This window comes from Tachysurus fulvidraco, chromosome 14, assembly GCF_022655615.1.
Source record: "Tachysurus fulvidraco isolate hzauxx_2018 chromosome 14, HZAU_PFXX_2.0, whole genome shotgun sequence".
NCBI lineage: Eukaryota > Metazoa > Chordata > Actinopteri > Siluriformes > Bagridae > Tachysurus > Tachysurus fulvidraco.
In genome coordinates this window covers 14,693,811-14,719,131 of record NC_062531.1, presented here as the reverse complement: position 1 = coordinate 14,719,131, position 25,321 = coordinate 14,693,811, and the positions used below count along the sequence as shown (strand labels likewise).

The window sequence follows — 25,321 nt, the reverse complement described above, 5'->3', positions numbered from 1 at the left end:
GTGTAGACATTCACTTTTAATTTCAAAGAATTTATTCAGTTTAAATGTGCCCCCTTTTATTTCGGGGACCAAAAAAAATAATTAGACATCATTATAAATTTATAATATATTTAGATGTAAGAGAGCTAACATTTAAAGTCAGCTGAGGTGGCTCGGGCATCTGTTCCGGGTGCCTCATGGACGCCTCCCTGGGGAGGTGTTCCGGGCATGTCCAACCGGGAGGAGGCCCGAAGGAAGACCTAGGACACGCTGGAGGGACTATTTCTCTCGGCTGGCCTGGGAATGCCTCGGTATTCCCCCGGAAGAGCTGGAGGAAGTGTCTGGGGAGAGGGAAATCTGGGCGTTCCTGCTTAGACTCTGCCCCGCGACCCGGTTCCGGATAAGCGGTAGAAAATGGATGGATGGATGGATGGATATTATAAATTTAATGTCCATTTTTAATACTTAGTGGTTTATATTGTTTAGTCAAATAATTTAACTTAATAGTATCTACCTAAAATGGTCCAAGGAGTAACAACTGGCTACCAAATAATGGTAGCCTAAATTTTACTAATGCACAAGAAGAACAATGGCTATGCAGTCTGGTCTGATCTGAAAGAAATGGATTATTCCAATTGTTTTACACTGACAGTCAGTGGAGAGTTAAAAATATACGAATAATATAAATTGTATGAAATATCAGATTTGTTCTAAATAAATACTTCCTTAACAATATTAAACACTGTACTGTATATTCTCTTGGAAAGGAATTAGTCAGGATACAGACCAATTTTAAAATTTTGTTTCATTTTTAATACTTAAAATCATTTCATTAAACACATATGGAATGCAAAGCTTTCTGAGTGAGAAAGAATTTGCAGATCCCAGTAGCCTATAAAACATCCACTGTCTACACTTTTTTACCTTTAACAATGCATGACAAAGGTTAACAAGTCATAAAAATGAAAATAACAGACACAAAAATATTCTTTCTCCTCTGCAATTTGCAAATCTATTGGATATATAGACACTTCAAAGTATAGCAGTACTGTATTTATATGGTACTGGTACTGGCACCACTTGTTCTTCTTCCACCACAGTTCTACATTCCTGTAGGACCGTAAACATTAGCAATTGAGGAGTAATGGTTTACAGTCATGTTTTATGAATATTAAGTATTGCCAGAGGTCTGTTTAATCTTATATGACCTTTTAATGCTACCACACAGGAAGGAATCTGCTCAGTATCACATTTGAGGATTACTTGGCCTATAACCAGTAACATTTCATACAATGGTTGGAATGAAGCAGAGGGACAAACTCTGTACACATTTTTTCATCAGAAATTCTTAAGTCTTTATAACAATACTCACAGACAGTCAAGAACCATCTATTAAACAAGCAGGCAAGTGAATGACATTAACAAAAACAGGAAAATTAAAAGTAAAAACAATTTTAACTTTCGTTTAAATAAAAACTGAATCAACACCATATCGCCACAGGATCAATTCTACACATGCCAGATGATATGCAATCACTATGGTCACTAATAAACCACGAATATGACCATACAGTGAAGATCATAAGGATAAAAAAGCTGTAATGGAATGTGGGAGCTTGGTGACTACTGGTGGGTAAGTGTTACAAACTGTGGTCTAGCTGGAAGAGCAGCCTGGCCCATTGCACAACAGCAGTGTCAAATCGCACCACAACATGCCTGTCATAACAAATAATAACAATAGGTTAAGGTTAAAAGACTCTTGCCAGGATACTATACTTATAGACATCTAGAGACGGGGGAATATAGGAGTTTAAAAGAAGGGAAAGGGATGGTTTTCTTGTATTCAGCCAAACACTGTGTGCTGTAAAACCCTCACTATTCAGAGGATAAAAAATGGTCTAACTCTAAATTTGAAAGAAATTACCTTGAAAACCAAAAAGCATGAACAGTTAAAAACATGACTGTTTTTATATAATGTCAAGAAAGTTCATGAAAACAAATTCAAGAATGCTAACAGAATAAAAAAACAAAAGACACCAGAAAAAAATTAAAGACCAGAACACACCTAATTACCCAAATTACCCTTAAACAGGAGAAAATATCCTAAATAAAAACAGCAAATGTTAGCAATGTGTGCAGCATTAGCAATGTGTGCTGAATAAACAAAATGACTAAAGAAATTAAGAATTTAAAGAATTTTTCTCATCTCCATGATTTACGTGTAACAATAAAATAATACAAGTATAGTTTAGATTCACGTTACTCTTCCTACAAGGAAAAAACAAACAGTAGGTAATGTTGGAAAATACACAATATTGACTTTTTTTTTTTAAGTAAAATACTGATGAGGAATTTGAGAATGTTGTCATTCTGACATTGTACTGTAGGGGCCTGGTAGGGATCTCAATGGTAGGACTAATTACCAGAGGGAAGGAAACTTGATTCCCTGTCACCCCTTTCTTTCATGACTTTTGAAGTGTGTTCTTTAACCCAAACTGGTGATGTTTGCCCTGCCACCAGGGGGAGCTACGATGCGCTGAGTGGTTCGGCGGGGAATGTTGTCATCAATTTGAGCTCCTGTGAAATTTAACAATTAAAATAACGATTAAGATTTCCTGTGGTACAATAATCAAGAAAAGTTAGCAGTTAGAAAAAAATGTTTTATTAAATAACAAGTGTTATTTAAAGGTAGGGTCTCCGATTTAGCCACCATACATAGACAGTCCCTGAAGTGCCACCAGCTGTCCACTAGAGGGTATCCCAGCTTCGAGTTACAAGTATTTGTGCTTAGACTACCCTGTCCGATTTTATGTGCAGTAATCTACCGGCCACCCAAATTAAACAAGGATTTTTTAATTGAGTTCTCAGAGTTTATGACAGAGTTTCTAGCAAAGTTTGACAATATTCTAATCTGTGGTGACTTTAACATTCATGTTTGCTGCCCCATGATAAAACTGCTAATGAATTTAAGGCACTTTTAGACTCATTAGATCTGGCTCAATCCATTTCCTGTCCCACCCATAGGTTAGGTCACACTATTGACATTATCTCTTGAGGGGTGATTGTGTCAACTTGTGAGGTCATGGATTTTCCCATCTCTGACCATTCTCTCATACGGTTTGACATCTGTGCTGTTTCAACTGCACCAATGTCTACTGCCCCTCATCGCCATCGCATTATTACCTCATCTGCAGCCGATGATTTTGTTGCTGCCTTCTCTGTTTCTGATCTCGCCTCTACTGCTGAATTGGCATCGCCTCTTTGTCCGGACCGTTTCCTCGCCTCCTTCCATAACATCTGCTCCCAGATTATGGACTCTGTTGCGCGCTACAAGGTAAAGTCGACCAATGGTCCAATGGACCCCTGGCTCAATGATACAACTCGGGCCCTCAGGCACCGGTGTAGACAGGCTGAGTGAAAATGGAAGAAGGATAGGCTGCAGGTGTCACTGGAGATGTTTAGAGACAGTCTTGCCACCTATCAGAGTGCACTGAAGGAAGCTAAAGGACAGTAACTTTCTGCTCTCATCAATAGCAATAGCCACCGCCCTGGAATTTTATTCAGCACTATCAGTTCTGTTATAAGTCTGGTGTCTGTCGCCTTGAATGACGTATCTGTAAACACATGCAATGCATTCAAACAACATTTTATGGACAAGGTGTTTGTTAGGAAAACCATTGCACAAGTCCCCGTTGTTGCCATGTCTACTCATGCGGCGCAATGTGTGCTAGAGAACTTTGATGCAGTTACTCTGGTGGACCTCAAAAAAGCTGTCCACGAGTTGAAGCCCAACACCTGCCCTCTAGACGCTGTTTCTGCCAGGATTTTGAAGGAGGGTACCGTTCCCGCTGCTCTAAAACACGCTATTCTTAGATCGCTGCTCAAGAAACCCAACCTTGATCCCTCCATACTCTCCAACTTCCGCCATATATCTAACCTGCCATTTCTGTCTAATTTGATGGAGAAGTTTGTTTTCACCCAGCTTCAGTATCACCATCAACTGCACGGCATTGGTGATACATTTCAGTCCGTTTCAGGTCGAGACATAGCACTGAATCAGCGTTATTGAGGGTCCATAATAACATTCTTGGAGCCCTGGATGGTAAAAGCTCTGTGGTTTTGGTGTTACTGGACTTAACCGCTGCATTTGATACCGTGGATCATGCCATCCTCATCTCTTGTCTTCAACATGTTGTTGGTCTGCAAGGTCTGGTGTTAAATTGGTTCTCATCATACCTCACTAACAGAACTTTTTCAGTAATGCTTAATGATTATTCTTCCTCGGTTGCTCCGCTGTCATCTGGTGTGCCTCAAGGATCTATTCTTGGACCTATTCTGTTCTCACTCTATATGCTGCCACTTGGTCAACTAATCTCCAATCACAATATTCAATTTCATTTCTATGCTGACGACCTCCAGATCTATCTTCCTGTGATTCTGAGTAATCGTTCTGCATTGGACCATCTCCAAAATTGCCTTCAGGATATCAAACAGTGGCTTTCCCAGAACATCTGAATGAAGAAAAGACAGTACTGTACATCCTGTTTAGCCCGGATTCACCCAGCAGTTCTCTTAGTTTTGGTCCTCTAACACCTCAGTTTGCACTTACCGTGCGTAACCTGGGTGTTATTTTTGACAAAAGTATGCACTTCGATAAACAGATCAGTGCAGTAGTGAAGGTGAGCTTTTACCAGCTAAGACTACTCAGCAAGGTCAAATCATTCTTGTCCCAAGCTGACCTTGAAAAAGCCATACAGGCGTTCATCAGCTCGAGGATTGACTATTGTAATGCTCTCTACACTGGGCTTAATCAGTCACTTCTCAATCGGCTCCAAATGGTACAAAATGCGGCAGCACGTCTTCTCTCTAGCACCTCCAAACGCTCACACATCACCCGTGTCCTCCTCTCGCTTCACCGGCTTCCGGTGCGGTTTAGGGTGGAGTATAAGGTCTTGCTGTTTGTGTTCAAGGCCATCAATGGTCTGGCCCCGGCCTAACTCGCCGAATTAATAAAGGTCTACCAACCAGCCAGATCTCTCCGTTCCTCTGGACATACCTCTATCTCACTCCCAAGTTTAAATATAAAAAGTTTGGAGGCCGGTCATTTGCCGTCCAGGGACAGTTGAAAACTCATTTATTCCTACAAGTTTTTAACATGTAGCCCCTGTTTCAAGTGCTATTTTATGTTTATTGTGTTCTTATATTTTATTGTCTATTGTTGTTTTACTGGAAAGCACCTTGTGCTCCTTTTGGTTGTTGTAAGATGCTCTATAAATAAAATTTGATTGATTGATTGATTGAATCTGTGAATATGCGGCCAACTTTACTTAAGACGCCGAGGTTGCTTTTTTCCTTCTCGATAGGTGAGTAACGTTGGTTTTGCTTTGTTTCACAGAACTAATATATACTGTACTTTGCATGATTATGCTTGTGTGCCATTTTTGCTTGTTTGTTTATCTGCGATCGTATTGTTCTTCCCTTCAGCTATGATAAAGACACATTTCTTTCCATTAGCTGCCTGGGTTGCGTATGTATGTGTGGGTGGAGCTATCAATACAGGGGTGGGACCCATTTGGGTTAGGGGCGTGTTTGTTTTGGTGATTTCATATGTCTACATTGGCTTTCAAAGATCGGAGACGCCACAATTTAAATTTAAGCTGGACACTAACATTTTCTAAACAAAAGGCAATTAGATAAAACCAATGACAAACTGATAGTTGAGATGTTTTTAGAGCAGAGGGATTGCATGAACTATGCATTTATTTTCTACATTAGCAAAAAGAAGTGTGGGAGATTGTGGGAGATACTATACTATACTATTTTTTTACTACTTAACTGATGACACTCAATTGCATGGTGAAATCCCAATTATAATCATGAGTTCAGTCCATGACAGTCCATACCAGCACAACTAAAAACCTTAACTGACTTTAAATACCAGAATAATATATGCCCAGATAATAAAAATAATATAGAGCCTGTTACTGACCAGACAGACTGAATCCAGACTGATGCAGATTGCGAATGGGTTGAGAGGGGGGCTTGGTTGGTGAGGTCTTGTTGGAAGTCACAGGGGCCATTATTTTGGGTGTCACTGTGACCTCACACACTGGACCATCATAAAGTCCACGTGGGACACCCCGCAGCTCTGCAAGCTAATGACAGAGAACACAATGTTAAAACAGTCAACATGATGTGAGAAATAATATTGCTGTAAAAGAGTGGATGGATTATACTTTAACAGACCTTCATAAAAATCTTGAGCTAGCTTTATAGAATAACAGATTATTGGATTGTGATGCTCTGGACAATTCTTTCTTGTGGGAAACCTAGGCTCATGGCTTTCATGTGGATGCATTCATTCACACATAACACCTACCTAAATATTGTTGCAGACCAAATACACCCCTTCATGGCAATGCTTTACCCAATGGCGTGGCCTCTTTTAGCAGGATAATGCATCCCGACACACTGTAGACATTGCTTATGAATAGTTTGATGAACATGCTAAAGAGATTAAGTTGACGATTTGATCTCTAAATTCCCAGATTTCAATCTGATCAAGTAGCAGATGTTAAAAGTGCTATACTAATAATATTACATTGAATTGAATTCATGCCACACTACCCCCTTCAGAGGTCTTGTGGAGTCCATGTCTCAATGGGTCAGAGCAGTTTTGGTGGCACAAGAAGGCCCTTATTAGGCAGTTGGTTTTAATGTTAAGGATGACTGATGTATAGTGTGAACATAATGCAGTTTAATGTATTGTATGCTGCAGCATGGGATTAAACTCACCCTGCTGCGAGCCTTTATCCTCTTGTAAACATAGTCGGGAAAAGTTTTGCGATTTATGTAGCGCCCTGATCCCTCAGTAGCGTGGAGGTTTCCATCCTCCAGAACAATCTTACCCTGGCTGATCACCACTAAGGGAGCACCACGCACCTCCACACCTTCGAAGATATTATATTCAACTGCCTGTAGAAAGGGAGAAAGTGTATGCTGCAAATTGTTTTAGTCACATGCATCATTTGTAGTAAGTTTTGTTCAGTGAGTTCATCCTGATGTGTGAACTGCACTGCTTATTTTTATTGTATTTACTGTAATATGCTGAATACTGAAATTAAGCGGTAGAAAATGAGTGAGTGAGTGAGTGAGTGAGTGAGTGAGTGAGTGAGTGAGTGAGTGAGTGAGTGAGTGAGTGAAATGGCGATTGTCAAGTCACACTCTTTTCACTTTCATTCAAATTAGTGTACGTCTTGTTTTGTGTTTAGCGACATGTTCTTGTAAGCAGCATCCCACTCCCATCCCACTGCCTGTGCATGTGGATAAGATGACAAAAAAAAAAAACTGCTGTGAAATTATCCATGATAAAGACCAGTTGATTAATAATTTCCAGTGATTTATAATTTAAATAATCAACTAAATTACTATGATCTATATTAATTCTATTGCACTGTACAAAGTACTCATTCATCCTTTTGGAGAACTGTCTCAATGGTTCTGAAAAATAAAATCTCAACAGCTGCAGTAGGCAGGCTGAACAAGCAGTCACAGGCACAGTGAATTGACAATTAACACACATGGAACACACAACACTATTCTTACACATTATTTACTTAAAACACATACTATGTATACTTCAATTGCACATTTCACACTTGCACATTTGTGCATACAATTTTGTCTACAATGTATATGTCATTCTGTTACACTGTGGGAGCTTGTCACTGAAACAAATTACTCGCATGTGAAAACGCCTGGCAATAAAGCTCTTTCTGATTCTAAGTCAGGACTGACCTCATATTATTAGTTTTTATGTATGTTGCTCATACACAAGAAACAGTGGCACTACTCTTAAATTCCCTGAAACATTTCTCAATAGATTACACACATAAATGTATGAATCACTGAATTAATTAATTAACTTTCCAAATAAAAAGGAAACATTATATAAAAAAAACTCTGAATATATTATTTTACATTTTATTTTCTTAAATAATAATCTAATATAAAAAATCCCCCCCCCCCCCCAAAAAAAAAACAAACATCAAATCTACTTATATCAATATATCAAGTGCACTATGATGCCAAATGGATAGGGCAAGGACATACTGGAAGAGACCATTCTCCAGACATCACAGAGAATGTGTGTGTACTGTATGTGTCTCACCAGGTTGTGGCTCTTGGCAGAGATGATCTTAGTGACATCAGGGTCCCATAGTACCAAGTCAGCATCAGAGCCCACAGCAATGCGTCCCTTACGTGGGTACAGGTTAAAAATCTTGGCCGCATTGGTGCTGGTTACAGCCACAAACTGATTCTCATCCATCTTACCAGTCACCTGTGGAGAGCAGTTTTAGTCTTCCTCTAGAGTAAAATTACAAAGATGTATCACATTTCTTTATTATAATTAAGCTAATGTTGTGCCATGCCACATTCAATATAATACATATCACTATAAAAGGACAGCTGTAAATTTCCAGAACTAAAACACTTGAACAAACACATCTATGAATTTCTACATTAGAATGTTAATGCCATTTTCATTCATATAAATCACATATCAATCACAGTCCATTCCCAGGTTGGAGGCTACAGAACAGCAAAAGAAATTTGAAAGATAGAACTAAAGAAAATATTAGATTTAACTATTGTATGTTAATTCAACAATTACAGTCATTACAGTACAAAAATATCAAATTCAGTCACTGCCATTAAATTTCACTGTAACATACATGCATAGGCCTACTAATTCATTTGCACTCAAGAGCAGCTATTAAGCAATTAATATCATGAAGAAATATACAAAATAAATAATTTTGCGTAATCTGCCTAATTAAACTGATACTTGTGATGCATTGTGTGATGCTTGTGCATTTTGGATGGATGCCAGACAGTAGCAGGATCGATGCTGGCATATTCTTTTTCTCTTAAAACACGCCTTCAACCAATCTAACAATAAACCTCCATTATATTACTGTCTATATCCCTCTGCTAAATTGCCTTTTCTGTGGAAAGGAGGAAGGAAGGGGGATCAAACCTGAACCCCTACCCCCACCCCTAAACAAAATAAAAGTTATGCCATTAACAAGCAGGTCTGTGACCAGCGCCGAAAATAAAGGCTGCAGGACCTGATGGCTGCTTGCCTGTGCTGGATTACTTCTATCCCCCAATCCCCTCCCCTGTTGCAAGTCGTGTGTTTATGGCGTACTGTTTATGTGCTTATATTACTGAGGTGTTTTTCCTGTTCCCACACTGTACTCCCCACCGGAGCATAGTCTGGGGTTTTTTTTTCCCTCCCTTCCCTCATGTTATGCTGTATTTCTTTTCAATTCCCTGTCTTCCTTCCCGGTCCCCCCCTTGTCATATTGTATGTATTGTATGTACTGTATGGGCAGGTTGATGGCTAATTTTGCTGGTACCTGTGACCAGTGACAATAAAGGCTACTACTACTACTACTACTACTACTAAGGAAGATCCATCCCTTCTTATTTTAAGTGCTAGTGGCTAGTCTTAATAAATTGCACCATCTACTATTGGGCAAAGGGAATGCAGCATGTAATGTAATTTTTTTGTAATTAAATGTAATTTAGCCTGATGATTGCTAAGGAAGCCTGACTGTTGGCCAAAGGGAATGCAGAATGTAATGTAATTTAATGTCATTTTTTGTAATTAAATGCAATTTAGCCGGATGAAGCAGGGACAAAATGTATACCCAGAGATTAAAAAAAAAAAAAAAGATAAAAATAATAATAAAACTAAACTAAAATAAAATAAATTACCCGAATAGGGAATATCTAATACAGAGGAAATGTAATTCCCCATTGCAATCTGCACCCAGCTTATCAGTATTAATATATGTTGGTGTTACATGTAAACATAGTTGCAATACAAACTTATGATGACCACGTAATTGTATCAAGATAACGCTAATTTTTACAATAAAAGATTAGATTTAATAGTGCATGAATGAGATTTAGAATAGTCACAGTTTGCCAGCTATTGAAATACATCTATGTGTGCTCACCACACATTTGTCCCAGATGAGAGACATCCGCTCCTCAGTGCCATTGGTGCCCTCTGGGATGAGGGTGAAGTTGTCTTTGCCCACAGCACGCTGGGAAGTGTTAAAGGTACAGTGAGCACTGCCAGTTACCTGCAGATCACCACTGAAAATCACACAGCAACCAAAACAGAAGAGTCACAGAGGCCCAAAATACAACCAAAATCTCTTTAGAAGTGGAATTTGAATTTCAATATTTCAATATATGCATTAGCCAAATGTGTAAGAAATAAACCCAAGAAACATAATTTATGGCAAAGTGTCATTTACAATAAGGGAAAATTGCAAAACAAAATTAGATGAACATTGGACCAATTAAAGGCTCCTTTTAGTGTATAAAATGTCTGTACATTTTACAATTATGTCTATATGCATTCAATCAGAGACTTAGGGCATGTGTAGATGACATACCAGGAGAGTAGAGAGTTAAGATAGTCAGGGGTGGTGGGGTCTGGGCTCAATGGTGGAGATGTCACATATGCAGCAGCCTTGGCCCAGTTCTTGCTCCAGTAGTGAGTGCCATCAGTGCCAAGACTAGCAGAGATAGGCTCCCCATACACTACAGTACCTGGTGTATAAAGAAAAGCAAAGGAAGGAAGCTGTAGCATTGACTCTATAAAGTAAAAAAAAATCATCTGATTTTCAAGCCTTAAAGATTACATTAAATTGTAAAGTTTAAGACATTTTCACATGTTAGAAAGCTGTAAAAACACACTGTGAGAATTAAAATACTGTCATGCTGTCAGGGATCAGTACAAACAGTGTGACAGAATGAAAAACCTTCAATAAGCAACATACAACTGTAGTAAAGTGTATCTCACAAAAATGACAGCAGTCGTATGGTTTCCCTTTTTTTTTGCCTTGACTGAACAGCTCACCTTTTTTCCTGGCCTGAGCAATTACATCAGCAGCACTCTTGCTCATCACCTTGGTGATATACAGAGGGCAATTGGTCTGATTGGCCACCGTTACTGCACGATTGACTGCCTCAGCTTCCACCTATAAAACAGCAGACACTTTCTCCCTGACATGCATGTTGAAGTACAAGGCACGCCTTAAACTTCTAAATTAAATAATGAGCTTGCTTTGCATGGGCCAAGAGCCTAATCTGAAAGCACATCAAAAATGGTGTCTCAGATCATTGGCACTGAAGACAAAAAGGGCATTAATATTTGAAAGAGAGGCTTAAGTAACCCAAGGAAAGGGGCAAATTAACAGTTTAATAAAAATACTTCTTTGTAGATCCTTGTTTAGATCCCAAATGATATACGGTGAGGGAAAATATATTTTATCAACTGCTGATTTTGTAAGTTTGCCCACTGACAAAGAAACAATCAGTCTATAATTTTAATGGTAGGTTTATTTTAACAGTGAGACACAGATTAACAACAAAAATATCCAAAAAAAAAATTGCATTTTAATGCGTGAAATAAATATTTGATCCACTAACAACCAGCAAGATTTCTGGCTCCCAGGTGTCTTTTATACAGTTACAGTAACAAGGTGAGATTAGGAGCACATTAATCAGATTCGAACTCTCTAAAATGGCCAGGAAAAAGAGCTGTCCAAGGATGTTAGGGACAAGAATGTAGACCTATACAAAGCTGGAATGGCCTACAAGACCATCGCCACGCAGCTTATTCACAAATGGAAAACAAAACACAAAATAAATGTCAAGCTCCCTCGGACATGAGCTCCATGCAATACTCACCTCGTGGAGTTTCAATGATCATGAGAATGGTGAGGAATCAGCCCAGATCTACATGAGAGGATCTTGTCAATGATCTAAAGGGAGCTGGGACCATAATCAACAAGAAATCAATTGGTAACACACTATGACTTGAAGGACTGGTATCCTGCAGCACCCGCAAGGTCACCCTGCTCAAGAAAGCAAATGTACAGGTACATGCAGTGGAGAACTGGGTGGAAGAATTGTGCCCAGATGAGACCAGGTGAGACCATTTTAGTCCAGCATGACATTGACCCAAAACATACAGCCAAGGCAACAAAGGTGTGGCTCAAGAAAAAGCACATTAAGGTCCTGGAGTGGTCTAGCCAGTCTCCAGACCTTGATCCCATAGAAAATCTGTGGAGAGAGCTGAAGGTTCGAGTTGCCAAACACCAGCCTCAAAACCTTTGACTTGGAGAGAATCTGCAAAGAGGAGTGGGACAAAATCCTTCCCGACGTGTGCAAACTTGGTGGCCAACTACAAGAAATGTCTGACCTATGTGATTGCCAACAAGGATTTTGCCACTAAGTACTGTCTTGTTTTGCAAACAAGTCAAATACTTTTTTTTCACTCATTAAAATGCAAATTTATTTCCAACTTTTTTGAAATGTGTTTTTTTTATTGCTGTTATTCTGTCTCTCTGTTCAAATAAACCTACCATTAAAATGATATAGAATACTGATCATTTCTTTGTCAGGAGGGGATCAACTATTATTTTCCTTCACTGTATGATACAACACACACTTGATTTAAAAAATAAATTTCAAATTAAATCATTGTAAAAAATATTACCTCTTCGGGGCGACTGAGAACATGACCCTCTGGGCCAGTGATGCCCAACTCCAGGATTCTTTTCTGCTCCTGAAATTATTTACAGTACACTAAGACAATTAGTGCAAAATCCAGCAAAAAAAAAAATCAGAGCAGCTAATGCATGCAGCTGAAAACAAAGAGCAAATTTGTAATGTTACCTCAGCAATGATATCCCCATTCTCAGCATGCACTTGGGCAATGGCTCCCAGGTCTCGAATCACACTAAACACCTCATACATCTGCACAGAAAAGAGAAAATACGACCTGAAAATTTTCTATACTGATTGCTTGAAATCAATACAGATACCAAATAATACTTCTTTCGCTACCATTGTCATATCTGTGACAATACACAAAGCACAAAAGTTATTGTTACCACTGCAGATTATATAGAATTTATCAGTTAATAGTACTCATTAATGAAATTTGGAAGAACAGATTAGTATTTAAGTATAAAATGAATTATGGTGACCAAATGATTATGGCAATTTGATAACTATCTTATAAGCGCTAGTTTAGGGGCTAGCTGTTGAATACGAATATGTTCACATACTTGCAATTACAGTAGTAGCTAACCTTGTCTGTAAAATTTTGAAATACTGATCCTATTTACAATAGGGTGTTGCCAGGTGGTTATTTTACACTTTGCATTTACTGTAACAGAAACTGTTCTCATATTCTTTCACATCACTTTTTCTTCATTGTGGAAAGTTTATAAAAGCTTTAAAAAATATGATATTTATAATTAATTTAAGAATTTATTAATTATATGGCTAATAATCCTTTTGTAATTTTTGTTAAAAGTACCAAAATTGGCATCACATTTTCTGGCATCATCTTTTTTAACTCTGTAGTACCGCAGTGTTAAATTTGGTACCTTTTAGTAACTATAAAGTACCCAGACCTACAGTAGATTTCAAAATATTTGTATAGACAAAGTCTAATATAGTGTATGTACAACACTAGCCTTTTGAGAATAAACCAGAAACAAGTAATATACAGTATAGCTGTGAGAAGAACTGAGAAGACCACAATTCAAACACAACAACCGAAGAAGCTGCTAGCATTCAGGACTCAACCAACAATAGTCAGTAAAGAACATTTGTACCATTTGTACAGCAGCTATACTCTTAACTTAATATGTACTGTATTATTAATTTCTATCACTTATATTTTATTTACTTTAGATTGTATTGTTAGCAACTGCAATTTAACAATTTCCCTGAGGGTATCAATAATGTATTCTGATTCTGATTAAATAAAACTTAAAAACGAACTGTCCTGAAGACTTTTTCCACTTGCGTAAAACATGACTATCACAACATACAGAACTCTTCCAATATTAAATAAATGTTCCTTAGCAGAAAGCTAAAAAAAAAACATCAAAATGATACCTGAGAATCATTAAGCTGGAAAACATCCTTATAGGCCAAATAGACCAGGAATGAGTTGACACCTACACAAAAAAACAGAAGAATAAACATCAGATATTTAGAAAATTACAGAGATAAAGTTAGTGATACAATTAAAGAGGATATTTACTGCATCTGTGAAATTGACATATATAAGTATAATAAACTGTCATATTGCATTATAATATTGTGCATTGTTAGTTAACCTATATTAACTTAATGCAGTGTCATTTATGTAAGTAATTACCTCACTCTATGGCATTATTATTGTGCAGTTGGGTTATTGTGGCTTCTGTTTTGCAAACATGACATTATAATATGACAAAACATTTATATATACATTTGTGTATGCTGTTTTTCTTTTGTTATATATACAAATACTAATTTCATAGTATAGTATATACTTGCTTGCGAAAATCATTCACATGGTGAAAATACAGCTTTGGGGCTGAAGTCTTATATTCAAAGGATACCTCATTTTCTTTAATTGGGTTCAGTATTATCTTATCTTTCCCTATATACAGACAGCCAGGCTGCTTCCCTAGAAGACAGGGACTATTTACTGTACATTATATGAATAAAAGTATTTGGAAAGTCTCATAGGTTTACCTACCCCTATCCCTGAATTTGCAAAATGTTAATAATTTAAGCTATTTAAGCTAATAAGTAAGCTATTTTACAGAATAGATGCTCTAAATAAAATTTAAAAAATAACTGGATGATCCAGTTCAAAAGTTTACACACCACTTAATACTGTTTGTTACCTGGATGAGCCTGGGGATGGGGGATGAAAAATTTTGAACAGGATGATCAATGTAAATTGTTATTTAATTATTTTTATATCTTATTTATTTTACTAATTTCCTAGAACACAAAATAACAATTTACACTAATAATCCTGTTCAAAGGTTTACACCCCCTGGCCTAATGTATGCCTTCTTGAGCATCAGTGAATGTTTGCACCTTTTGTAATAGTTGTGTACGAATTTCTCAGTTGTCCTCAGTCTGTAAAGATGGATCTCAATATCATATAGCCGCTTTTGGAAAGGGGTCAACTATGCAGAAGATGCAGAAAAACCTGACGGATTTTTCTGAAATGGACAAACAAGGGACTCATGAAGAACTATCCCAAAACATGAAAAGAGTCCTTGATCATCCAGGTAACAACACACAGTGTTGTTCGCATCAGAATGGGAAAAAGCGCTACCTCATTTTGAAGATGGGCTGGTTTGAATTCTGTGGGTGGAAACACATTCTTGATAAGATAGGTCAGATTAAAATGACTTTATATGTTTGAGATACTTGGAAATATATACTAACTTAAATAATCACTCATATAAAAAGAGCAGAAAAAAATCTCAGCATGCACAAAACACTGAACCTTGAGATGGATGAGTTACAACAGCAGAATGAGATATTATGGTTCACTACTGTCACTAAAGAACAGAAATGTGTACAGGCCCATCGAGACTGTACAGTTAAAGAGTAGGGGAAAAAAAACAATTCCAATCTTCCTCTCTGTACCAATGATTGCCTCTGATTCTTAGTCTTTGCTGACAGAAATAAAACTTGAAATGGCCTTCTGCTGTTGTAGCCCATCCACATCAGGGCATACTGCATTCTGACATCCTTTTCTTCTAACCATGGTTGTAAAGAGTGATTATTTGAGTCATTACAGCCTTCCAGTCAGTTCAAACAAGTCTGGTCATTCTCCTCTAAACGCTTCTCATCAACAAGGAATATCAAGTTCCAGGATATCAGCAATTTATGAAATACTCAAAACCATCTAGTCATAGTCATGTCATGATAAGTCATAGAGATCACACTTCTTCTTCATTCTGATGTTTGTTGTGAACATTCTAAACTATATTTGCTTGTATTGTTATTTTTTGCATTGCATTGCTGCTAAAAGGTTGACTGATTAGCCACAAATATGTGTAAAACAATGATCTATTTGTATTTAAAATCTGAATTTGGGTATTTGCCTGGGTCTGGGATGTTTTTTCATGTAGATCTGGCAACCTACTATACTGGTAAAATAATTTCAGTAATATATACATATTTTCAATGGAATAGCAGGTAATTGAGTGTAAAATGTATATTGGTGTATGTAAATGGTACCATGGTCCTTCACCAGCGACTCCATCTCCTCCTGCATGCCATTGTGCCACTCAGTGAGGTCCACATGGAGCGAGAAATCACAGCAGGACTTGCTGTCTGCCCATTCCCTCCACTGGTTAAATGCAGCAATAAGGCTAACACCTGGCTCTGGAACCACATGGTCAACTGCAAAACACACACACACACACACAGAGTTTAACTGATGCTCTTATTCAATTTCATCATATAACAATTTTTTGTCATTGAGAGCTACTCAACTGAAAGAAGCAAAAGTGTCAAAGAAGACAAAGAGCAATAATGTTAAATCTTAAGTGCGAGTGAAACAGTCCAAAAACTCATATTAAACATAAACAGTATATGATAACATCATAACTGCTTGTAACAATGTAATATGGTCATAACGTTATACAGATAAAAATAAGTATAATTCTACAACCAAATACTAACTACTGTTTGCCTTTTGTATATACCACCGTATACTGTATTGCTAAATATGGATTTCTGTACAAGCTGCTTTGTGGTGATGACTCTGAAATTGAATTCTGTAAATATTGTTTTTTTCAAAATATTTCAAAGAATGTGACATTAGCTAACATATAATCAGTATGATTATATGGAATAATGATTTAGTTTAAAAAAATCATTAAAATCCTGATTAAATTGCTATTCAGATTTCTTAGCCCAAGTGGAAAGAATCTACATCTAAGTTCTATGCCAAGTAGCTCTAAATGAGAGTTTGGTGATATTTTCTGCACATGCCTGATATGATATATGAGGCCTAACACACACACACACACCCAGTCAACACATCCAAAGCAACATGACATCTGCTGCAGGCTCACACATTCTAGGCAATTCTACAATATTCAGCAACTGTGTGGAATTAAACAGGGAGTATGAAGTAATCAGTCTCTACATCTGGTACTACAGTTACAAAAAAAAAAGCTTTTGTATTACATACTTAAAATGTTTAATAAACATTTTATATTCCAATAAGACTAATACTATTAATGATATTTACTAAGGTATGTACAAATATCTAATTTAAATAATTAATGTAGTTTCATATTTCAGTTCACACTGATTTTTCCAAGTATATAAAGGCATTTGTGTGTTTATATCTAAAAATATAAACTTACAATAACAGAAAAGTAAAAGATATAAGTAATATGTAGTAATAAATGTATGTATTTGTGTTAAAATAAACTTGTTTTAACACAAATATATGCATGTGGCGTGATATGAGCAAAACACGAAACTTTGGGTATTATGTTCTGTAAAGACGCTTTAGGATGGTGTCCATTGTTAAAAGCGCTATACAAATAAATTTGAATTGAATTAAATTGAATTGAAGAGTGATATCAGAACCACCCAGCTTATGGTAAGTAGTAAACAAAACAGTCCTTTTTTTGCACATACTTATCATAGTGGTGCCCCCAGCAAGAGCAGCACGAGTGCCCTGGTAGAAGTCATCAGCAGCTATCATGCCCCTGTTAGGCATCTGGAAGCGAGTGTGCACATCGATTCCACCAGGGATCAGCATCCTGCCATAGGCATCGATGGTCTTTACCCCGCCTGGAACAATGAGGTTCTCACCAATTTGCCTAACGAGTCATCAAAAAACAAGATAGAAAGAGGGTGTTCAAAAGGTTAAACAAAAATGTGGAAGGGATAAAATGTGATAAAAAGAAAAAGAAATTTAAAGTTAAATGTTGATCTGCTAAAAATAATTGAAACCATAAATGGCATTGTTTTCTGCAGAATTTTGTTGTGTTACTGTGTTGTGATTATGATGTGTCTAGCTAATGACCAAAACATTCATATCATTTTTTTGTCAATACTGAATGTCAATATTCAACACTCTCTCTCTGAAAGTTTATATGTTCTCTGAACAGTATATTGTGGGAAAATAATTTTTTAAGTCATTGTTTTATTTCCTTTTAGTTCTAGCATATTTCTGTGGATAATATAGAAGCCCAATCAAGTGACAAGGCTAGTTAAATTCAAACTTTACATTAGACTTGTGGTTTCTGTATCTCATAAATATCGAAGGAAAGGGGCAAGGTAACTCAGGGTATCATCTGTCTCTTTGCGCCATTTGTCCTATTGTTATGTTAATGAGATTAAGGGTGGGTGAAATTCCAGGATCTGGTGTGGGGGCTGTTACATCCTTTCATGTTTTGATGGTCACCCGAGTGTTTTGTCGCTATCTGATTGGACTGCCCCCTAAAATGTGTATATTTACAATGTATTACAACTTTAAGTCAGACTTGATGACTGCAGTGCCCGTGCCAGTACGCTCTGACTTGCAGACTCGTTTCATCGTGTATCCACAATAAAGACTTCTGCACAAGGATATCCAAGTTTCCTGGTCTTCTCTGGAAAAAGTTTACAACAATATGTCAACCATGTTGACCATGAAAAGTGTGAAAAATAGATAGGTAGATAAAATACTTAATAACGCCATCCTCCATATAGATGTCAGAATGGAAGGACTGATCATCATTCACAATCTTCGCCCCTTTGATAAGGAGACGGTCACTCTGGAAGGAGAGAAAGATGAAGATGCTCGTAAAACATTATAAATACAGTATTAAGCATAAAACAGAACTAAACTAAAGCTTCATTAATGCTTCTGTCAATGAAAATGAAATAGTGAAAACTCTTTTCACAACTGTCGGTTGTCTTTGCATGCTGTACATGTTTGAGCATGACGATGCCCCCATGCACAAGGTTTCCGTAGTCCAAATTGTTGTGGAAAACCTCCCCAGAATAGTGTTAAATGGGGACAAAATTTTCATAAAGCACAGATGGGTATTCCATTAAATAAAAAGAAATTAAATGAATACCAAATTACAAAACAAAACAAAAAAAAACAACAACAATACAAAACAAAAAATCAACAAGAGCAACATAGTGGCATATCCCAGTAAAAAAAAAACCAATTAATTATTTATTTCAATAATATTCAGTATATGATGAGAATGTTTTCAAACAGTACAGTGTCTTAGTACTGAGGACAAATAGTAAATGGTAATAATGATCCCTTACATATAATCGGTCCATTATAAATGTTGTCACGTGTTCTGAGCCCCAAAGAGATGTGACATGCTGCAGTTAGCATCCCTATTAATGTAGGTGAGTCAGTCAGTCCCTAAAAAAAGGTCATAATCCTCAGTTTGTGTTTCCTTCCAAGGGGCCAGGCCCACAGGCACAGTTAACCTTGTGCTCCCTGATGACTTGGACTGCTTTCACAACTTCTTATGATAAATCACTTGTTGCAAAACATAAATGCTTCAAAGTAACAAAATGTTTTTGTTGCTGTATTTGGGTTAGACCTAGATTTGGGATAGGTCAGATTATAAACAGGGTGTAAATCTGCCATCAGGCTGTGCTATATCAGCATCAGCATTGCTAGCACAGGGGATGACTGAACATTGTATCTTTCACATAGTCAATGCTGAAGTAACAAGTCAAAGCTGCTATGGAGTCCAGATCTTACGTGTTCAGCTACAGTGTTATGTGTTAGCAATCTGAATGACACAGTAGGCTATATAGTGAACAGCATGCCATATAGACAGGAAGAACACCTCAATCATGCTAGCAATGCTAATGAATTAAACCCAAAGATAGCAGTCACCAAAGAGTTTCAGAAAACTCTAAAAATGCACCAAAGGTACAATCATCGTTACAAACCAAATTAACGCAATCTATCACCAGCTTTGGAGAACTGGTTGCTCATATTCCCAACCACTGTCAGTAATGCTGATAACTCCACATACTCATGTATTCAAGCCAAGGAGAACAAATTCAACATCACAGCCTACAATTAGACACCAGCATGAAGAGATAATTGCTCATTAAGAGCTAATTTATGGCTGGTTGGCTGCTAATAAGTAACTACCATTGTACCTTGTAGTCCTATTGAAAAGAAAAGTTCCTTTTCTTTGAAGAAAGTTTTAAAGTGAAAGCCAGAATCTTCTCATACAAAAATATGAGAAACATAAACCAAAACATCCACAATATGGTGTAAATATTGTAATAGACAAAATACAGAATATAATTTTTGAAAACTAATTGCTTGTTATCTGCATGATGGACAGGTTTATGCACATTTGTAGCAATAAGAGAATAAGAAAAATCAATATCCCATTAACAACCTTTTGCTGTGTGAAAGTAATTTAAATGTGAAACAGATCCATTCAGCTCATTTTTCTGTATGTCAATCATTTCTTTATTGACATATTGACCTGACTTATTGGTAAACAACAATTTTTCCGATTGAATGATTTTAATTCAGGGTTTAAAACTTTGTAGACTAAGTAGGGTAGCATAAGTGTTCCTATTCCAGAAAGCTAGGAACATTATCAAAAATGGTAAAGCATCATTAGTGTTGTCCTTAATATTTGTGCTGCAGACTGAAGCCAAGGAAGAAGTGTTATACATAGCTTAGTCCCCTCAAATAGCTTAGTAAACAGTAAATATTTTCAAATAATTTTATTTTAAATTATTATTTAAATCATTATAAATATATTACATAAAATAGTTTGATGGTTTGGTATCATTCCACTTATTTTGTTCTCACATAGTACTTGCTTTCTGAACACTGCTCTCCTCATTAATTACACTTTCCAGCAGCTAGATTAAAACTGAAAACTTCACATTTCCATCATCTTTCCATTTTTAGCTAATCAACAATGTGTACACAAACATGGGAAACTTAACAAACTTAAAGTTGTATGTGAGTGGCATGTTTCTGATGGTAAAATTATGCAATTTTTAATTTGCTCTCACTGATCTGCAGCAGTCTTATATACAATGCTACTACTACTACTACTAATAATAATAATAATTTAGTAAAGTTCAGAAAAAATCTGCCCGGTAAAGGACACATGGCCATACCATACTCATACTGTACATCAAGGAGACTTACATTACAGGTGAAATAAATTATTTTAGCTTAGATGCTCACAACTCTCTTTGACAAAACTAAATTAAGCTGACCAATAATGATCTTGCAAATTAGATCAATAAATTGTTATTAGATCAATAAATTGCAAATTAGATTAATAAATTAGATTAATAAATTAGATTAACGATATATTTCAAAGGAGCAAAGTGATTGTTGAATTCAAAGACATAACTATGAAAGGCAACTCCATTTTATTTAATAATGTATCCTAAAAAGTATCACATGAAAGTGGTTTCTTCAAAATGTTTTAAACCACTTTAGGATGTGGTTGCCCTTGTGAGGGCAATACAATTTTAAAGCCAAGTCATAATATTATTGTGTTTTATAAGTCCATGCACACTGACTTGTGAATAATTCACCATGATCTGTAATGCTGCTTTTTGTGTTAATGACATCATCTCATCCCAGATTGAGATTTCTTAAATTTTTTTTACATAAACCCCTATCACAATACTTGCTATGGAGATTAAATCGTTCCATTAAAAAACATGTATTTTGTTTATCAAAGTAATAGTTTTTACTTGTCATTACTGCTTTGATAAACCACAATTACCATTTGGATTCAAATATCAGATTTTCCCCCAATTCTTTCCTAGTGTAAATTATTACATTAATTGTAATTTTACATGACAAGCATAAAGCTCTATACTATAAAATAGAGAGGAACTTTATCTTTGTCATCAAATGAAAGAACAACTAATTGTGTTGTCTTTATCTCCTGTCCACTGGTGACTTTTATGCATCAAGGAATCAAATTCATAGGATGCAATAATCATGGCTACCACCTGAGAGATTCAGCTTTGCCCTCTAATATAATTTAGAAATATAAATAAGCTTGTAGGTATGTTAAATATGCATGCATAGAAACAAGTAATAGAGTAAATAAATATAGTAACTCCTGTACATGTTCATAAATTAATAAATCACAGCATACTATTTGGATATTTTAGCAAGACTTACCATTTTCCCAACTGTGGTTTGATGCTGTTCACTCTTCCTAGCTAAGCCACTATTCTCTTGTATGTGTATTTCTCAGTATATGTGAACCAATGTTAAACTTTCAATAATATGAAACTGAAAATGGAAAATCAGCCAAATACAATAATTATTTGACATAACAACCCCAATTAGGCCCTCATGTGTTTATAATTGTCATCTGGGGTCCTGTTCAAATGGATCTTGATGTTGAGAGTAAATAGAGACCAAAGATAAAGAATAGATTATTCTTTCTCCATATTTAAATTAATTTACTGTAGCTCACTATACCATGGCTGACCTAATTCTTTTCCCATCTTGCATAGGCAAGCCTCCTCAGAGATCATATGGGTTGCTAATGGCAACCTATAGCGAATCCACCCATTCTAGCGTGAACTCTTCTGTGTCCCACTAAAAAGAAATCTGTGATAAACTCTGAAACCATGATATTTGACATTTAACAGGTAAACACCTACAGAACAATGTCCCTTTTTCCCTATATAAAATTAGGATGACTAAATATGTAACATAAAAGGTTACATACATATAAACATGAAATTAACTTGTCCAATTGTTAAAAAAAAACACAAACAAACAAACAAATAAATAGTACATAGCCTTTCCTGTAATTGTGAAGGGACTGAAAATGAAATGAAAGTGAACATCTTCAATAACAAACATTATAATGCAGCTGAGTCTCTTACTTTATTTGGAAGTTTAACCTAATTGAAGGGTTTTAAATACAGAAACAGCAAGGTTCACAGTGATAGTTCTAACTGTACTTGGGTCAAATACAATAAGTCTATGGTCTATTTATTCTGCGTTTCGAATGTCAAGCAGTAGACACCACGTTATCTGCAAGGACACATGTTCTAGTCTGGACAATACAGAAATTGGACTAAATAGTGAGTTTAACTGTCTGTCTGAAAACAAAGCTGGCTGAACAGAAAAGTGTCAGGCACTGTCATTGCAGTCACAAAAAAAAAACACTGTGTATGTGTGTTCTGACGAGTGAAGGGCAATATTCATGTTGCATTTGTTGCAGTATGACAGGATAACACTGTCAGACACAGCTAAGGCAGCTGAGGCCAGAGACAGTACAAAAAAGAGAGGGATTGAGACAGATAGCTGGAGAGAGAGAGAGAGAGAGAGAGAGAGAGATATTGCCAAAGGTTTTGTTCATTTTTGTTGTTTAGGTTTTGTTGTTGATCAAGGAAAACTATCCCCCAAAAAACCACAACTTTATAAAGGTATCATAAGTGTATATATATATATATATATATATATATATATATATATATATATATATATATATATATATATATATATATAAAAGTATATATTGATTGCATGTTGCCATAACCAGACTGACTGACAGACTGCTAGACATGAAATTTTCTGAAGCATGTAGAAGTGCTGCTATAGAAAATATGTATTAAGTTCATTTTAAAAAAATCAAGGTTATATTTTTAGCATATTGTGCAGCAATACATGTACATTTACTGTTAATGCCATAAGCAGTGATTTTCAATATCGTTATCAGTCACTGGATGCCCAGCTGTTTCTGCCATCTATTATCAAAAAGCCTAGAATTTCTTCCACACCTTTATCACTCCCTGTCCTTCTTTTTCCAGATATGATTATTATATTAATGCTGACTTTAACTAATATGCGGTCAATTGATTTGGAGTTCAAATTGACAAGAGAAGATGGAGCCAGTGTTCTCTAAGATACTGCTTGAATCCTTTGACCTACTTTCTGAAACAGGATGGATTTTCATTCAGTTTTCTCTATTTAGCAGTTTATAAAAGACCCAATGGTCTTCCACAAGGGCAAGTAGGGAAGCCATTGTGCAGAACAGCAGCTGAAAAGCCTGGATACATGAAGAAAGGTGGACGCATTAATCGCCTTCAAGAGCCAATGTTTGCTAGGATTTTTCAAATGTAATTCCTTTTACAACACCAGTGAAGGACTGATGGTTTTCTTTAACATCATGTTAATCAGCCTACGAGAGATTCAGTGATGAAATTACTGTTGGTAGCAAATCAAAGGATATTTTAGATAATGATGAGTATAGCAGTGGTTTTTATTTGTGTGAATGTTTTAGACTAAATAACAATCAAAAGGTTTAACACTATGATTAAAACGTCTGATGATAAGAAAGAGAATAATGCAGAAATCTGGGCCAAAGTGAAACCAAGGGAGGCGGCGGTGTCATTGGTGCAAGCAGATAATCCAGTTTGTCTTTATGATGTTAAATTATAACAAGTAATTTTAATGTCCAGGTTAAATTACTGTGCTGCTATTTCGATAAGTTACCTACTGAGGTGAGATTTAATGATCTTTTTACGTCCTAGGGATTGGGGTGTTTAAAGGGTTTGGTCGAAATGTAATTCATACTCACAGTGATGCGAGGGATGTTCTTTTTGCCCTGGTATCCGGACATTTCCACAGTGATTGCGGGCTGTTTATTGTTCGCCGCTTCAGCCACAAACCGTTAAACTGATGCTCAAGTCGACGCCCTGGATGGACGACACCTGCCGTCTGCTGGCAAACACAATGACAAATGCGCTAAAATGTTATGTGAGCTGTGATTCACAGGTAGCGAAACTGATAGAAAAATATCACGTCCTTTTAAAATGACAGCTTTTTCCCCGACGATGCGCCAACACACTTCTGGCTATTGCCGATAAGGGGAGATTTGCGCCGCGAGTTGCAGTGCGCATGCGCAACGCCCCGCCCTGCTGTTCCACTTAATGAAGCAGAAATACTGAAACGATAGATATATATGCTGAAACGAATAGATAATAATAATATATATGGAACAAGACTGGATCAGTTATATAGATAGTTATAATATAGATACCCCAGTTAAAACATGTCCTCACGGGATTTAGAAGGTTTGCACACACAACTGCTGCGGTGCCACACACAGTGTGTGACGCGATAAACTACTCACACTCACTCACACACACACACACACACACACACACACACACACACACACACGCACTCACACCTGCTGCGGTGCCACACGGTGTGTGACGCGATAAACAACTCACACTCACATTCACACACTCACTCACACACACCTGCTGCGGTGCTACACACAGTGTGTGATGGGATAAACGAAGTAAATTCATTATACATTATACATTCTTTGGCCCCGTTGTTTAAAAATGAATGCAGTTAAAATGCTAAAAAGCCAAATGTCCCTACAATCTGAAAACTATCTAATCTTCTTACCGCTGTGGG

The 25,321-nt window shown here is 36.6% G+C and overlaps 1 protein-coding gene across 2 annotated transcripts; it reads right to left on the bottom strand.

Moving 5' to 3' along the window:
* On the bottom strand, nt 1-25,082 carry dpysl2a (dihydropyrimidinase like 2a). 2 transcript variants are annotated; one of them, XM_027167396.2, is made up of 15 exons: nt 24,933-25,082; nt 24,471-24,836; nt 18,574-18,662; nt 17,539-17,723; nt 16,120-16,284; nt 13,981-14,042; nt 12,745-12,825; nt 12,566-12,634; nt 10,922-11,042; nt 10,455-10,611; nt 10,008-10,149; nt 8,150-8,320; nt 6,775-6,954; nt 5,969-6,134; nt 1-2,556 (listed from the first exon to the last, which is right to left on the bottom strand). In XM_027167396.2, exons 2-15 carry the CDS (start codon nt 24,510-24,512, stop codon nt 2,465-2,467), a joined length of 1,722 nt encoding a protein of 573 aa, XP_027023197.2. In that variant the 5' UTR covers nt 24,513-24,836; nt 24,933-25,082; the 3' UTR covers nt 1-2,464. The 2 variants fall into 2 exon arrangements, with proteins under 2 accessions (XP_027023197.2, XP_047679027.1); XM_047823071.1 differs by lacking the exons at nt 18,574-18,662; nt 24,471-24,836; nt 24,933-25,082 and adding an exon at nt 18,365-18,566.
* Between the last annotated feature and the right edge of the window lie 239 nt (nt 25,083-25,321).

Coding starts and splice junctions, on each gene's coding strand:
- dpysl2a (XM_027167396.2), bottom strand. CDS start 24,512: ATGTCCGGATACCAGGGCAAAAAGAACATCCCTCGCATCACT. Junction 16,285..17,538: donor TGGGGGCACCACTATGATAA/GTATGTGCAAAA, acceptor TGTGTTTTGCAG/TTGACCATGTGGTTCCAGAG. Junction 11,043..12,565: donor TTCTCAGTCGCCCCGAAGAG/GTAATATTTTTT, acceptor GCTGTTTTATAG/GTGGAAGCTGAGGCAGTCAA.